At 42.4% G+C, this 15,209-nt stretch overlaps 1 protein-coding gene across 3 annotated transcripts in view; it reads right to left on the bottom strand.

The window, feature by feature from the left end:
- Nucleotides 1-11,773: 11,773 nt before the first annotated feature.
- Nucleotides 11,774-15,209, bottom strand: part of PPP2R2C (protein phosphatase 2 regulatory subunit Bgamma) — a 201,649-nt gene continuing 198,213 nt past the window's right edge. For all 3 annotated transcript variants that reach the window (XM_072861598.1, XM_072861600.1, XM_072861599.1), the window contains one exon: nucleotides 11,774-14,085. In XM_072861598.1, coding sequence (XP_072717699.1) covers nucleotides 13,794-14,085 — 292 coding nt within the window. In that variant the 3' untranslated portion in view covers nucleotides 11,774-13,793. The remainder of the gene's footprint in view (nucleotides 14,086-15,209) is intronic.

The following is a 15,209-nucleotide window of genomic DNA, read 5'->3' as shown; positions in this document are numbered from 1 at the left end:
CTTCTATAAGTATAGAAAAACAACGAAACACATACAGAATTCTGAATAATTTAAGAGCCCACTCTGTAATGACTAACAGATTCTTGCAGTAGGCAAGAATGCAAGGAGTTTATACTTTGCATTTTGCCCAGTTCTTCCAGAGATGGAAATTAGTAGATCTGTAGGAATTACATGTGGTTTTACTTCCTAGAACTAGCTGATCTTAAGTGCCATAAAATAGCTGCTATTAATTGTAAATTTGCTCGCAGTTTTTTTTGTAATACAGGGTAATAAGAATGTTACCATGGGAGTATTGCAATGCTTTCTTATGTTCCTACACAGCTGATGAACTTGAGCCTTTGACATAAAACAATATCCAGAAAAACAATATGCAGGGCACACCCATATCTGTCTGCCTTTTGACTTCTCTGTTTCCACTGAAAAGGGCAAAATAAGTTTCAAGACTGTGAATGCTTTCTTAATGCTTTTGGGATTCATTGCAGCCTTTCACGGTAAGGGTCATGTTCATTAACAAATGAAGGAGGTTAGGCAGGCTGTGCTCTGATCTCAGCTTCACAGTTGCAATTGTTTGAACAGCAGATAATGATTAAGCAGCTGGTTTTCCTTTATAACTAAGGTAGAAAAATACTAATCTGTGCAGCAAAAATTAGGTGGAACTCATCGACTTGTTAAGAGATATATACCTGCTCTAACAACTTCCTACGTGCATTCAAATGTTACTTAAATGCAAATAGGATGCCTAGAAACCAAACAACCAAATCACATTACTGTTTATATGCATTCATTAAGATGGTTCACTTGTTTTCATATTATTACACAAAAGATTTAATTAGCTTTTATTCTGGAAAAAAAAAATCATTAGCATCCTGCAGCTTCCTCTTATAAATTATAGCCTGATGTGGAAAAGATGAGATTCACTTTCCCATTCAGGAAGGATGTTCAGCACTGAGAAAACTTGTGGTTTCATCACCTCTAATAAACTTGAGCTTCAGGTTTTGAAGCAGAACAGGAACATGGAAGCACTGCTTGCAGCCTTCCTTTACAAAATATTTCATGTGAGTATAGAAGGAAATACATAGGATAGATATCTTCCTACTGACAGCTACAGGAAGCAACTTCTGTAAGATTGCAGCATCACAATACTCATTTCAGCATTTTAATCTGAAAAAAAATTTCATTTAAATTTGTCCAATAAGCGATGTGTTTTACTGCACATTCTGATTTGAGTACTGAGTTACTTGGGGTGTTTCCTCCAAGGGGCTACCACTGATGGTGAGGAAACTGAGGGTCTTTGCAATCCTACTGAAAAAGTGTGTGTGTGTATAATCACACGCACTTTGGGAAGTGTGTATAATCACACTTCCCAAAATATGACAGAAACAAAAGAGCAGGAGGTTATTGATAATCAGCTTTTTAGCCAAGAAGCAGTTGCATGCCCAGCACATGAGTAATGTGGGGAATATCTCTGTATGATATATACAGTGAGCACATACATGGCTTTTGCACCACAGCCACCTGACGCTTCAGTTTGCCCACACCCGTGTAAACGTGCCCCTAGAGCTTTCCTGACAAAGCAGTGTGTCCTCGGGACTGGGTGACAGCAGTCCCTCCCAACCTCTGCCAGCTGGTAGACTCTTCTAGCCCTAAATCCCCTCTCCTGTTTCCCAGCTGACCTGTGGCTTGGGATGTGAATTCTTCCTTGACTGTCTGACTGCAACAAGGGAAGTAACGCCGTGAAATTCTGGTGTCTTCCAGTGTGTTTGCAGTACTCCTCCTGAAGAACAAGGGGGTTTTCCCACAGCTGTCTGCAGACAGTAGGCCGCTATCTTCAAATGCACAAAAAAGTTCAGATACACTCCCAGGGCAGTGAGAATATCAGTAATTCAAGTATGGCTTGGCAGCCCAGACATTCACAGCCTGACCTAGGTTCATAGGGGTAGTCCTGGAGACTGGTGGCACTACCTGCTTGAAGATGGTTCGCTTGGCTTCACGTTAGCCACAGCAGAAGCAATGCCCTCATGGTGGATCTGGCTGGATCATCTGCCCCAACACATTTACAGGTTGCTGCATCCTCCTCCCTTCTGCAGAACCCCATTACAAAGAGAAAAGAGAGGGCTCTACCCAAAGGTTTGTGGCTGCTCCAGTGTGATGGGCGATGGATTTACCAAGGGAGGCTTCATTCAATTAGTTCTGAACTTTCCCACCTTCCACCAGTAATAAAAATTGGGCCAGGTCACATGCAGAAATGCCTCCAGTGCCAAGTTGTGCTGATGTCTCTCTTATTCTGGGGCCAGTGCTGATAGGAACTCTCTGCTGGGAGACGGTACGCTTTTATTGATGGCACTGTGTGGGTGGGATTGCTGCTGGGAAGGTTGAGTCTCAGTGCTGAAAAGGCACCTTGTACAGCCACGGTGAGGTGGCAGCAGCTTCTGCCCAGGACAGCAAAGTGCTTTAATGGTGATGGGTTGTTCAGGGAGATCCTAACTCCTAGAGAAGGTGCTGGGCTGTATTGCACGACCTGGAGGTCTTTGATCGTGGCCAGGAGCCCTGTTGCTCTTGTGTGCAGAAGGGAGGTGTCAGCATGGGCCATTCCTGCTCCCAGGCGGTGCAGGGGTCTCACTCCTAGCAAAATTCTTCTGTTGCAACTCTTGTTCTAATCACACCATCTTTATTAAGGTGCTGGTATCTTCCTGTTTGTCTCTAGATAATGTGCATCAGGTTTTTTTCAGGGGCCATGTGGAGATGAAACTCTCAGATGGCTTGAGTTTCCTCAACACAGCCTGTCCTCTACTGACTGTATAGATGGAGTCTTAATTTAGGATGTTCTGCAGTGCCTGAAATTAGTTAGTGAGAATACTCCTCTCAGTACTTGCCTTTACTGCTTGAGCAATATGAATAATGTAGATTTGTGAAATAGAAGCTTCACACCTCCAAAGCCACTTTAGTCCATGCACAACACAAATTTGGGAGCTAGAAAGAGTGTGGATTAAAAACAAATAAATAAACAAACACTTGGCAATAGGAGAAATAGAATATAAAAGCAGAGAGAATGGTGCAGTGGGTTGCTCTTGGGAAGCTCCTATTTGACACAGTGACACGTGACACTAATGTCACATAATGTTTTATTGCCAGCTTTTAGGTGCATCCTCTGCTCATGCGGTCAGACTGCAAAGTCCACTTGACTTGGACAGGAAGGGAATTTAAATAATTACACTCTGCTAAGAATAACTGGAAGCAGGTTTGCACATAACTAATTCTGTTGGTATATGGTGGTCAGAATGTTGTCATCTTAAAATCTATCCTGCGTCTTCATATAAGTGAGAAGTGGAAATTTTAACCTTTGTGGTGATATAATTCACGTATCTCTAGAATTTATGTTTCAGCATTAGATTGCTGTTCTGTTTGCAGATCTGTTGCTGTTCCACAGATAAATATAAAGCTGCCTCTACCTCTACACCGGTGCCATCTCAGACAGCGTGAAGCCCACAGCACCAAAGCCAGGGAGAAAAGCTTTTGTGTAAGGACTGGCAATTTGCCCCAAGTGGAGACTTAGATCACACTGTGAGCTCTTGCTGTGCAGAGTATGGAGTCCTGGGGGTGCACCCTTTTTTCTGCCAAAAAACACTTCCCTTGCATCCTCCGTAGCTCCGTCCGAGGCACAGGCGGCCACTCCACAGCTCGTGCCACAGCTGCTGCACTTCCAGTTGAGTTCCTGTGGTGTTGCCAATGCATCTGATTTTATTGCCACTCTTATGACTGGTGATATTTCTCTTAACCTCGGACCTGAATCTCATAATTACATGGCAGTGTACATTTTAGGAAAACAAATTAGTTTTAAGAGGAAGTGCACTTTATGGGCTAAAAAGCTAAGCTTGACTTACTTAAAATCCTTTCATTTTATAGCGAAGTTTGTAGCTTCATTTTGGTTGGCATTTCAGTAGTTATGAGGCTGGATTAGTCAGTGTTAGTGACATCTGCACTGGCTTTGTGGAGACGTCAGTGAATGATGTACAAAGGGAATTAACAATTCACGTTTCCAGTCTTAAGTCTTGGCAGAGATTTAGTTCTCACCTGCAGTTTGATGTAGGATGCCAAAAGCAACACAAGTCATCGCCCAACTGTTGATGAGTTGCACTTCTTCAATATGTGTTCTTTAAAAAGTCAGAAAATACAGTCCTGGGGAGCCTAGCTAATGTTGTGCTCGCTTAGGGGTACTGCCTAGCAGTTATGGATGGCTGATAACCTCCAGAGAGAGCACGTTTGTGTCTGGAGCCTCTGTGTGCTTGTTTGCTTTACCTATTCAGTAGGTCTTGCAAGAAAATGGTACTTTCCAGCCTTGCACAGGGTGGGTGTCCTGCCGCTGGTGAACAGGCCACCTGCGTGGTTTGCCTTTCGGGCCATCAGGTGGCACTCCAGGCTCACGCTGCATTTTCTCTCCCTCTGCTGCTGTCTCCAGAGGGCACCGCCAAGGAACAAAAGAATCAGGTTCTGCTTTTACTCCGTTTCGGAGAGGAGATGCCATTAGAAAAACCTTTTATGAAAAATAGATAATCATGTGTGGACTCAGTTCCCCCCCCACCCCCTCCCCAGTTACAAACAGCGTTACACAAATGACTAGCAAAGTCATCGTTGCAGGCTGTATCATCTGCAATCCAAGGCCATGAAAATGGAAAAAGAAATCTATTTTTCCTTGTAATAAAATACCGTGTAATGATAAACTAACAGTACATGAAACAGCGCATGGCAAACTTGTGAAATGTGCAGTCTGGCTGCTTTGCAATTTAGCATCTTTTTGAGAAGGTTCCTGTCTCTAGATCTTTTACGTAAATCTGACAGTGCTGTTCTGCATTGTTTGCTTCTGCTGTAATGTGAGTGGTGACAACACGCAGTCCTGATGTCCCTTCTGGTGGAAACTCTGTCTCTTCATGTGTTTGTTAGATGCCAAAAAAAAAAAAATCAGGGCTTATCAGAGCTTAAACCTCTTTATTAACTTTCTGTTACCTGAACAACAAGAAAGAGGGAAAATCTGTGGCAGAGTTTAATTAAAACTTAGGTAGAAGACATGCTGCTTTAAGGGAAATTCCAGCTGCAACTCTTGCTTGACATCTCCATGCACTATAAATGAATGCATAGATTTGGGGAAAGCAGAAAGGCTGTGTCAAGATCATGCACCAGGTAGAGGCTGGTAGGAGAAACCCTGAAAGTCTGAATTTTCATCTTTTACAAATCGAATAGAGAGATGGCAGCAGGCTGTTAGAGATATTTTGTTCTATTTTTGAAGATGGCAGGATTTTTCTGCAATAATAGCAAGTTTGGCGTCAGAAAGGGCCTTACAAGTGTTGCTGTTAACCATGGGAGACGGCAGCGCTTAACAGCAGGAGCTGTGTCATGCTGAATTAGAAAAGGCTTGAACCAAGCCCACAGGCCCCCTAATATCTCAGAAGTCAGTGTGTGTTGATCTCAGTGTGGCCTGTCTTTATCTGAAATAATTTCTTCACTTTAAAGAGTGAGGCGTTTCAACAAAGCATCTCTTCTGTAGGTCCCTCTCCTGTTCCTCTCTCCCTGTTCAGCGCCGGTGACAGCAGAGATGTTTCCACGACAACAAGCCATGCTGTTGCCTCAGGTGACAAACTATAACTTCAGTAAATAATTACTGAAAATAGCTTCAAACAATTAATTAGGTAATGGAAATGTTATTTTAATAGAGCTTAGATGCTTTGGAAGTAGTCTACAGACAGAATTCTGATCAAGAGTCTGTCTACAATCAAAGCTGAAGCTACCATCTGAAGGTCAGGATGGATATCACTGTTTGAATACTCTAAGAGCCCTCTATTTTTGAAAAACCTTCAAGTTCAAAACATATTCAATCAAAAGGATGCAATGCAAAGCAAGTTTATTTTCTTTTGGTGCTAGATTTTGTTCAAAGCAGGAAATATGTTCAAGGAATTTACGAACTTCATCACCAAGCGCAGCCCACGGCTAGCGCGCTGTTTGTGCAGCGTGCCCCTGCACCAGGGTGAGAGACAGATGATGAGCTCAGCAAATGGTTTTGCAATAAATGGATTTTTCAGTCTTCTCTTTACAGAAGATGCTTTCCTAGCGTTATAAATGGATGATTCATAAATCTCTCCTAATACTGCTTCTAGTAACAGTTCAATTGATCTTTAAGCGTTGTTTAAAAAGTGAATCTCCATGGGAGTGTTTCAGTCCTCTGTCCTGAAGTTGCTCTAGCCCAGGGCAGCTCTTCTGTCCTGCAACGTAGAGGTAACATAGTCTTTAAGCCCAGATGGATACACTGAGTACATGCATGTGCCTTATATCACAGTTCTCACATGGCACGAGTACTCTTTGGGACCAGTAGTTGTCCTGGCAGAATTTCTTTTTTGCTTTAATTTTGCTTCAATTATTATATTGTTTCTCCAAAATAGTGCATCTATGAGGCAAGACCAAGAAAGACAAGGGCTGCCACCTTTCTCCGTCCCGTTAAGTCTGTGGGTTATACAAACACCTGCCTTTGCAATGCCAGACCTGCTCCTACTCGCTTCAGAGGCTAGTTATGGAGTATTATGGGTCAAGACCTACCTTTCTATGCAAATAATTTTCAATCTGTGGATGAGGGACTCTGCACCGCTCCTACTGAGTGTTTTTCTCAAGCAGCTCCCTTTTGGGGGATTATGGCCTTCCTTTTCAAAAAATAAAGCCTCCTCTTTGCAGTATGCTGGGGTTCATCCTGCTGTTGCAGTGTGTCACCGCATGACATGGATCAGGTAGTTGAGAATAGTGTAAAATACAATATAATGTGCACTAAAAGCTGGTGAGGCTTCTTTTACAGAAAGTTTCTGAGGCAGAAAATGGTGATTTATCTAAACTAAGTTTTGCAGAAACTATGTTGGTTTTGTTATAACTTTGTCAGGTCAAGGATGACATTCACGTTTGCTGCAGGCATGGTAAGAAAATCTCTCAAGAGCCGTTGTTTGGGATGGTCACATAACGCAGAAAGAGGCCTGGCTCTGGCCTGTTGTCTGGCCCAAATCTGTGGAAGAAGAGAACTGAGGGAAAGGTGTATCTGAAGGCTGATAATTAAGGTATTACCCTGGAAGGTAAAGATTGTATTTCTAAGTAAGTTGTACAAATCAGGGAATAGATGCTGCATCATAGCATCTCATGTAGGGCAATCACAGCCCTGTGCCTATTTCACAGCCCTGTGCCTATTCCACTCTGAGTTTTCGTTGTGGGACTTCTTTATTTCCCCTTGGAAACTCTTGAAGATCTTGTTTTGGCTCCTATGGGGATGAGACCAATATAGAAAACCTCAGGGTTTCTCTGTGAAAAGATGCCTTTTCTCCACTTCACTTCCTGCAAGAGAGCCAACGAAGTAGGGATGGGCCGTAACAGCACCCGACTCGTGTATGTTGGGAAGGGAGAAGATTCACACGGGATCACTTTGGCAGGTGGATGTGCATAAGGCGGTCGTGGATCGCTGGCAGGGCTTTGTGTCTCATACATGACAGTTGTCTCTCTTTGTGGTGGATTTTTTAATTGAAGGTTTAAACGGTTAAACTGCTTTCTTAATGCATTGGTGTTGCTAAGATACAATCTCTCTGATTCTGTAAATCTTCCACTTGAAATATAGTATATTGGCAAATGGGGCTTTCCTCTCTGACAGCTCGGGAGACAGGGAGATTACGGGGCACTTACCATTGTGCCGATGAGAAACTGCTCCTGCAGCCTGCAGAGGTTGCTGTGGTTGGTCCAGTGGTGGGAGTCAATGGGATTTTAGTGGCTTCTGGCCACTGGATGTAGCTCAAGGAGGAGGCTAAAGGGAGGTCGTGGGGAGTCATAGGATGAGGTGGAAAGAAAGGCAACGCAGGGGAACAGGCAGGCAGGCAGCACAGGGGCAGAGCGGGGGGGTGAGGCTGGGGATGGACCGTGCAGAGGGGCCAAGGGAAATCTTTCTGTCCCCCACTTTAGATAGCTTCAGGCTGCAGTTATCCTTCCCGAGAAAGAACTGCCTCCTCTGCTTTTTTATAATGAAGGGTGAATCTCAGGAGAGTCTGGGTTTGGCGCTGGTTTGACAGGACAGACTTTCCTTGGGGATAAACTGTACAAGGAGAGATTTCTGGCAGCTCCACAAAGGGATTAGGAGATATCAGCTTTAAAAGTAGCACTGGATTCCTGGACGTTCATTGGCAATATTACAGTAACAGCTCAAAATAGACAAACTTTTTAAAAAGAAGCCTAGTTGAGCCCTACTTGTTCACAAAATATGTGGAGGAAGGTGGTATAAAATAGTGCAGCTTATCTCTTATTTCATACTAAAGTAAGTCTTTAGCTGCTAAGGTTGCAGAGAATATTTTTAACATGTTGACAGAGAGCAATTGATGCAGCAACATCTATCTGGGTTTGCAGATCAATAGCTGTGAGAAACGGAGAGTGCAGCTGTTCATCTCGCAGAGGTGTTAGCAGAGATGTCAGAGGATGATAACTGAACCGGCAATGTTCTCCTCCCCACCTCTTCCACCAGACAGTCCGAGATGTGCATAAATTTACTGTGAGCATCGTCTCCTGTATCGCAAACAGACCGCAATGTCAGTATCTCTCCTATCTGAGGCAAACCTCTGCTTCCTTCTGCATCTTCCCACCAAAGTGAGAAGGAGCCTGGTCCAGGGCACCAAGCAGAGCTGTTGGGGGTGTTCAAGCCTCGCTAAGGAGAAATGAAAGCAAGAGCCTGCCGGGGCTGGAACTTTGGCACAAGTTCTTGACAGGTCTCACTCTGGTGTCCTGCTTGGGTAGCATTTTATAGGTAGAGCATGGAAGAATACCAACCTCTTTGCCCCCCAGTCTGACACCCTAATTCCAGTTTCAATTACTTATTATTTATAATTTACAGTGAATTTTTCCCCAGCATTGTTCCTCCTATTGGAGAAATGATGATGATGATGATGAAGCCACCAAGGGTGGTGATGGGGTTTCTGGAGTTCTCCGAGCTAAATACCCCTCTCCCTGGAGCACTCTCAGTTTATCACCAGTTGAAGAATTTGGTCTTGTATTTAAAGTTAATCTGCCTGGGAATCTGTTGTGATATCTTGGATCACGCTGCTGCACGAGACATGCACTTGCTACTGGTATGACTAGTGCTAGTCTTAAAACAAGGAGTGGTTGTCCAGAAAACCACCCTGCATCCTTTGATAGAGTCACTATTGTAGGTTTTATTCTTTTTAGCGGCCATTATAAAAAGAATATATAGCATCACCAAGATAATTAAAATAGTTGTTTAACGGAATTGTTGGTTTAAGGATCTTGTCCTAGTCATTGACTGTCTCCACTTGGCAAACAGCAAGACAAGTAATTATCCGTACCTTGCCTGGCTCATCCGTATTCATGGGAGCTTTTATAGCTGAGGGAACTGTGGAGTTTGCTCAGTCAGGTGCTTCACATGAAATGTTTTGCATCATGGGCCAGATTTAGGAGCTCTAAGTGCCTCAAGAATTGTGCTCACTTTCATGTGAATAAAAGTTTGATCCTCGACCAACTTCAGAGAAGGAAAAAAATAATCACTTCTAAGAAAACCTTTCTCATGGCACACTCTGAAAGCAAACCTTTCCACTGTGCATGGCGAACTGTCCTGTACAGACTATCCACACCATTTCAAAGAAACCAAAGAACACATACCCCTTCCTAAGCATCTTATAAAATTAGGCCCAAGTTTTTGAATCTCACCCACTTCAGTAATCCTGTTGCCTTCTGAGGTTCTACCACATGAGCAAGATAAGTGAATTCATGCTCTAATTTTAGACAATGCAATTTGCTGAGAAGACTGCAAATGGAAAAGGATTACTATTGGGAGTGGGAGCAAATTGATGATAATAATGTTACTGAAAATCAGACAAACAATCCTTATACTTGCCCTCTCATCAGGGATTAATAACCACAACCTTGGAAGGCTCCAAAGGACTTAACTCTGCCTGAAAGCAAGATGATTTGCTGGCTGCAAACAGGAGTAGCAGGTGGCTCATGCCAATACCCCCCCAAAACCATAAAGGGTTAAATTGCCATATGCGGCTACTAAGTATGCATGTGAAAATTTCAAAAGCATGAGAGTTAGCCATCTGGCTCCTGCTCCTGCTGGGTATTTGGGGATGAAAAGGGAAACTGGAAAGGTAAATAGTGTATTGCTTGATGTGTTGATTTTCAGCTGAGATTTCTCTCTTCAGTGCCTAGTCATATTTGTCCATCTAAATGAGTGGGATTGACAGTGTCTTCCCAAAAAGGGGAGGGGGGGAATTAGCATGTAAGCTCTGGGAGAGCTGTGCAAAGCAACACACTGCCCAATCTAACAGCTGACGCAAATTTATTCTGGTCTGCATCCAGAAAAAGGACTTAGCCTTTCAGTGTCTAACTCGTGTGTGTTGATGCCCAGGCGGTTTCTCACACCCCGGGGCTCTGTGTAGAACACGCAGGCAGGGTTAGCTGCCTTAGACTGAGATTCCAAAGAAGAGCCCAAGATCTGGGGCAAGCATCGTGATGACTGGGGAGGGTCAGGCATCAGTTTGGACTGGGAAGTGAATGCTTTCCTAGCTTTAACTGTGTATGCCAAGCCAGCTTTTTTTTTTCTTCTTCTTCTTTCCTTTTTTTTTTGAAATTTTCCCCTAGGGTAGAGGTAGAAAGAGAGCGGTGTGGGCAAGGAGGGAAGCTGCTCTGCTGGTAGCCCTCTGGTTTGTCACCTGGGCCAATGTGCGTCCCATTTGGGAAGCCAGGCTTGGCCACATCCCAGATGTACCCTCACGGTCTGCTGCACTGGAAGGTCTCTGACCTGGCCAGCAATGACACCAATGCCATTTTTTTACCCTGTGATTGTATGTGTCCCTTCACATTGCGCATGTCTCTCATTCCATCTGTAGGAGACTGAGACTCCGATCTCCTAAAGTCTATCTTGGGCTATGAGCAGAGGAAAAAGCTGGGCCAAGGTGTGACCCAAAAGCGTATCTCCAGCTCTGCTGTAACACTCTTCCTTCATCACCCGAAACCAAGTCAGGCCCATTCACAGCACTGTGTTTACCTGTCTACCTGCCACAACACTTTGAGTTCATGTAGCAGCTTGCCCTGTGAGTCCCGATCCCTGTGACTCTTCCTCCTTTGTAAAAGGAGCTAAACAGCCCTTTCATGTCTAGCTTAAAAATAAGCTGTGCCTTGAAGTCATCTATTTATGCCTTTTTGGTTGTAGTTTTATTGAAAAAGCTGGTATTAACATATTTATATTTTTATTCAACAACAGTTAGCTAATTTGTGCAACACAAAGAATGCAGCCATGAACAACAGCTTTCAAAACAATCAGATTTACCAACTTTACCATCACTTACTCTACACCACTGAAAGCTCAAACTAAAAAGAGAAAGAAAGTTGGAAACGTTCACAATGACGATGTTAACTTTCCATACATTCAAGAAACCAGGAAACCGATCTGTAGTAGTGATGTCAAAGACAGGAATGGAATACTGGTCTTTGAAAGGTTTCTATTTATTTCCTCTTTAATCACTTCATGGTATTTTGGTTGGGTATTTAATTAGTTTTATAAAGCTCCAAAGATATATTTCTTTATTTAATTTTAACATGTTCTTTTTGGTACCCAAAGCTGTAACAGAGTAAGGTACTTCAAATTAAAAACAAAAAATTGTTGTATTAAGATCTGCTTTATAATAAGTTATCTATAGAATCTTACTTGAGAATGTTAAAAGCTAAATATATGTTTTACAGTACTTCTAGCTGTAAATGTCAATATGAGCTGATAGCATTTTTTTTTTTTGAGCTACAAAGGTTAATGGAGGAGGCCAAAAGTCAAAGAAATTGTATGACACCCTTGAAGCAGTAGTTTGGCATTAACAAGTTTTCTATACAATTTACCACATTCTTAAACCTTTTTACAAGGAAAAAAAAAAAGAAAAGCAATTTTGTTAAATTTCATTAGAATAAATATGTACATATACTGTCCATGCCTGCTACAGCATACAGTATTTTATAAACAAACATTCCTCATTCCCTTTAAAATTAACCTACACATTTCATACCGTATGTGTTTAGTGTGGCTGGAAAGTGATGCACATGCGTTTGTGCTTCTACACACAAAATATACAGCATTGATCTAGAAAACTTCAAACACAGAGATTTCATGTGTTGTGTTAAGATGTCATATAAAAGCTGTAGACTTTGTTTTTAGTTCTTGGAAGCAGATTTTCACCCACTCTTTCCCCCAAACCTAAATATAAAAGCATGCAGCTCCCTTCATCAGTACATTCTCCACTTACCAAGAAATCAGTGCATAATGGCTTAAAGACTTTTGTTTTTTTCTGAGGAGTTTTAATATGGACAGATTAACAGGTCATCTGAGTTGTGCTCTTTTATGCATGGTTTGAGGTGAAATCCTTTGGGATATTAATTGTCCTGCCAGAGCTATTAGGGATGCAGCGGAATTTTATTCTCCTGGATTAAGAGGACTCCCTGCCCACTGCACCGTTCCCGTATAATTCCTGCATGCGCTGCACCGATTGCGTGTACTTTCCTTTTCCATTTACATCACTAATCATTTTAAACCAGAGATAGATCTAACAGTATTTATGTGGAAGAAGGTTTTGTTTGGTTTGGAGTTTTTGATTTTTCATTATTCTCCAAAATTATTCTCCAGGAATAATTCTGTCACCCAGCAGTGGACTCATTTAAAAGCGTTAAAATTCACTGAGCAGTGCTGCATCTTGCAGTACCATTCTTTTTACAGTTACAGCTACCATGGCACTGCCTGTATTCCCCAAAGCCAGGATTAAAATAACCACGCTGCAGTAAAAAACGAGAGACTTTCTCAAGTGTCTAGCAGTGACGTAACTTTGTTCCCACTGAAGTCGAGCACGGCCTTCAAGGACAGCACTTCTGGCCAAGGTTTCCAGAACTCCAACCCCCAAACGGTGAGATGGGTTTGTGTATTGACTGCCAGGCTGTCTCTGACCAGCCAGTCCCTCTGGAGCGGCAATACCAAGTTTTTTAATACTCCTCCATGTGATGAAGATACTAGTTATTGTTTTAAACAGAGCAAAGAGATCTATGGAGAATGAACTTCTTAAAATAAGCTGGCTGAGTAACTCTACCAGTCTGTCACTTATTCACTTGGGAAGTTGAAGCACAAAGTTAGTAATGTGAATAAATAAATAAGAGGGTGTTGTAAAGAAGGGAATGGGAGGGGGGAGACAGGGCAGCTTTTCACCAGCAGGGTTCTGCTTCCAGTTAAAATTGTCGTGAGGCCCCTCCAGTGTGCCACGTGCTGTAAAGGGATGTGGCTATTCATTCACTCAAACAGGCTTGGCTTAGTTGAAAGACAGGAAAGGGTTACTGAAAAAAGAATAAGAGATTGAGGCAAAAAGCTCTAACAATGTGGTAAATGCTGTGGACTGCAAAAGCAGGCAGTGCACCAGAACAGCGTGGTCCTGTGAACCACAGAGACCCTCGAAAGGACTGACGGGAGTTGAGGAGCCTCAGCCCTCCTCAGGAATGCTCCCAAAGTGAATAAATACCCCGGTTTGTTTAAAGGAACCGATACAGACCACAGTACTGGATTTGCAGTCGTGCCTTTTACTCATACAGTTGCAGTGATGGAAAATAGTTGGCTTGCCACCAATAATGATACAGGCTGAGGGATGAAAGGATGCAACCTACAAATCCCACCACAGAAGCCACAATTTTTGTGAAGATCACATCCTTCTACAACTCTCAAGAGGCTGGTTTGTAAATATAGAGGGATATTGATAAATCTAGTGCATTTCTGAGTTCACTTTATCCTGAAATATGTACAGATTGTTTGTCGCTGCTATAGCAATGATGTTCTCAGTTGGGTGCCACGCCGTGTGCAAGATCTTCTTAGTAAAGTCCAAACTGTCAACACTGATGTCATCTTTCCTCCGTTTGCCTCCGACGCAGACTCTCCGGGGCTTAAGAATAGCTCGTGGTTTACTGCTCTCTCGGGATGCCTCCAAGGTAACATCCCGCTTGGTATTTCGGTCAAACATTCGGAAAAAGTTGTTATATGCACCTGTCATTATCACACTGGGGGGAGAGAGAGAGAGAGAAAACAAAGACAAAATTAAACAGCAGCTTGTGGGATGTCTACTAACACGACTGGATCAGGACAGTTGAGCTTTAACCTTAGGATTAGACATCTTCTGGTTTCAGGTGGGAAAGAATATAAAACAGGATTTTTCCCAGTACTCCCTAGCGTGAACAATTTTCTTCTACCCATGTCTTCCCCTTCTCTATTAGAGTATTCAATGAAAATTACAGTTACCGCAAAACTTGCATCCTGAAGCATGCACAAATGTCAGGACCCTGACATCATGAGATTGACTTCTCAAGACAATAAAAGTAATATGGTTCAATAAGTTATTTTTAATTACCCTCCAGTTTTTTATGAGTGTTTAAGGATCATATATGTCGGGCTTTTTTCCTTCTCCAGAGCCTTACCTTTTCTGACAGCTGAGATTTCCCATGATTCCAGAAACAGTCTTTAAAAAAAATTTCCAAGTATTTCAAACCTTTTAATAAAGTAGTAAGATTTAGTACATCATTATATATTTTAATGAGTATTTTGAAGAAAAGTGTTTTGAAAGGTTCTGAAAAAGCACAGTGACTTTGCACAAGTAAATTCTTTCCAGAATAAACCCTTTTCCCTTCTGAAGCCATAGACCTTGCAAGTCTAGACACCATTAAAGTTTGTATCTACAATGCTTCTTAAAAATAAAGACACTGATAAACAGGATTTTGTCATCTCTTGTATGAAGTTTGAATGAAGCTTCAAGTCAGGATATATTTCTGAGTCTGGGAGAAAGGGACAGAAAACATACTTTAATCTGTATGAAAATTACCCTATTAATCAGCTTGTAGTTTGAAATAATGTATTGCCAGTTTCTTCATTCCCCCAGTCCCCAGAGGAGGGTATTTTGTCACTAACTTTAATGAATTCAGGATTTCATCCATGGCCCTCAGGTTATTGGATTAGCATAATCACGGATTTCAGAGCCTTGTTTGAAAGCTCATCCCCTGTGAACTTTTTCCATATGTGAAGCCAGGACCACGCTCTACTCTCCTGTCTCAGCCCCAAATAGGGTGTTTTTCTGAATTTCCATTCTGGAAGGGGAATCCACCCCAAACAGTCAAGTCTCCACAGGAAAAGC

The sequence above is a fragment of the Ciconia boyciana genome, chromosome 5 (genome assembly GCF_034638445.1).
Source record: "Ciconia boyciana chromosome 5, ASM3463844v1, whole genome shotgun sequence".
Lineage (NCBI taxonomy): Eukaryota > Metazoa > Chordata > Aves > Ciconiiformes > Ciconiidae > Ciconia > Ciconia boyciana.
Note: the sequence above shows the minus strand (reverse complement) of the source record. Positions and strands in the feature narration are given on the sequence as shown.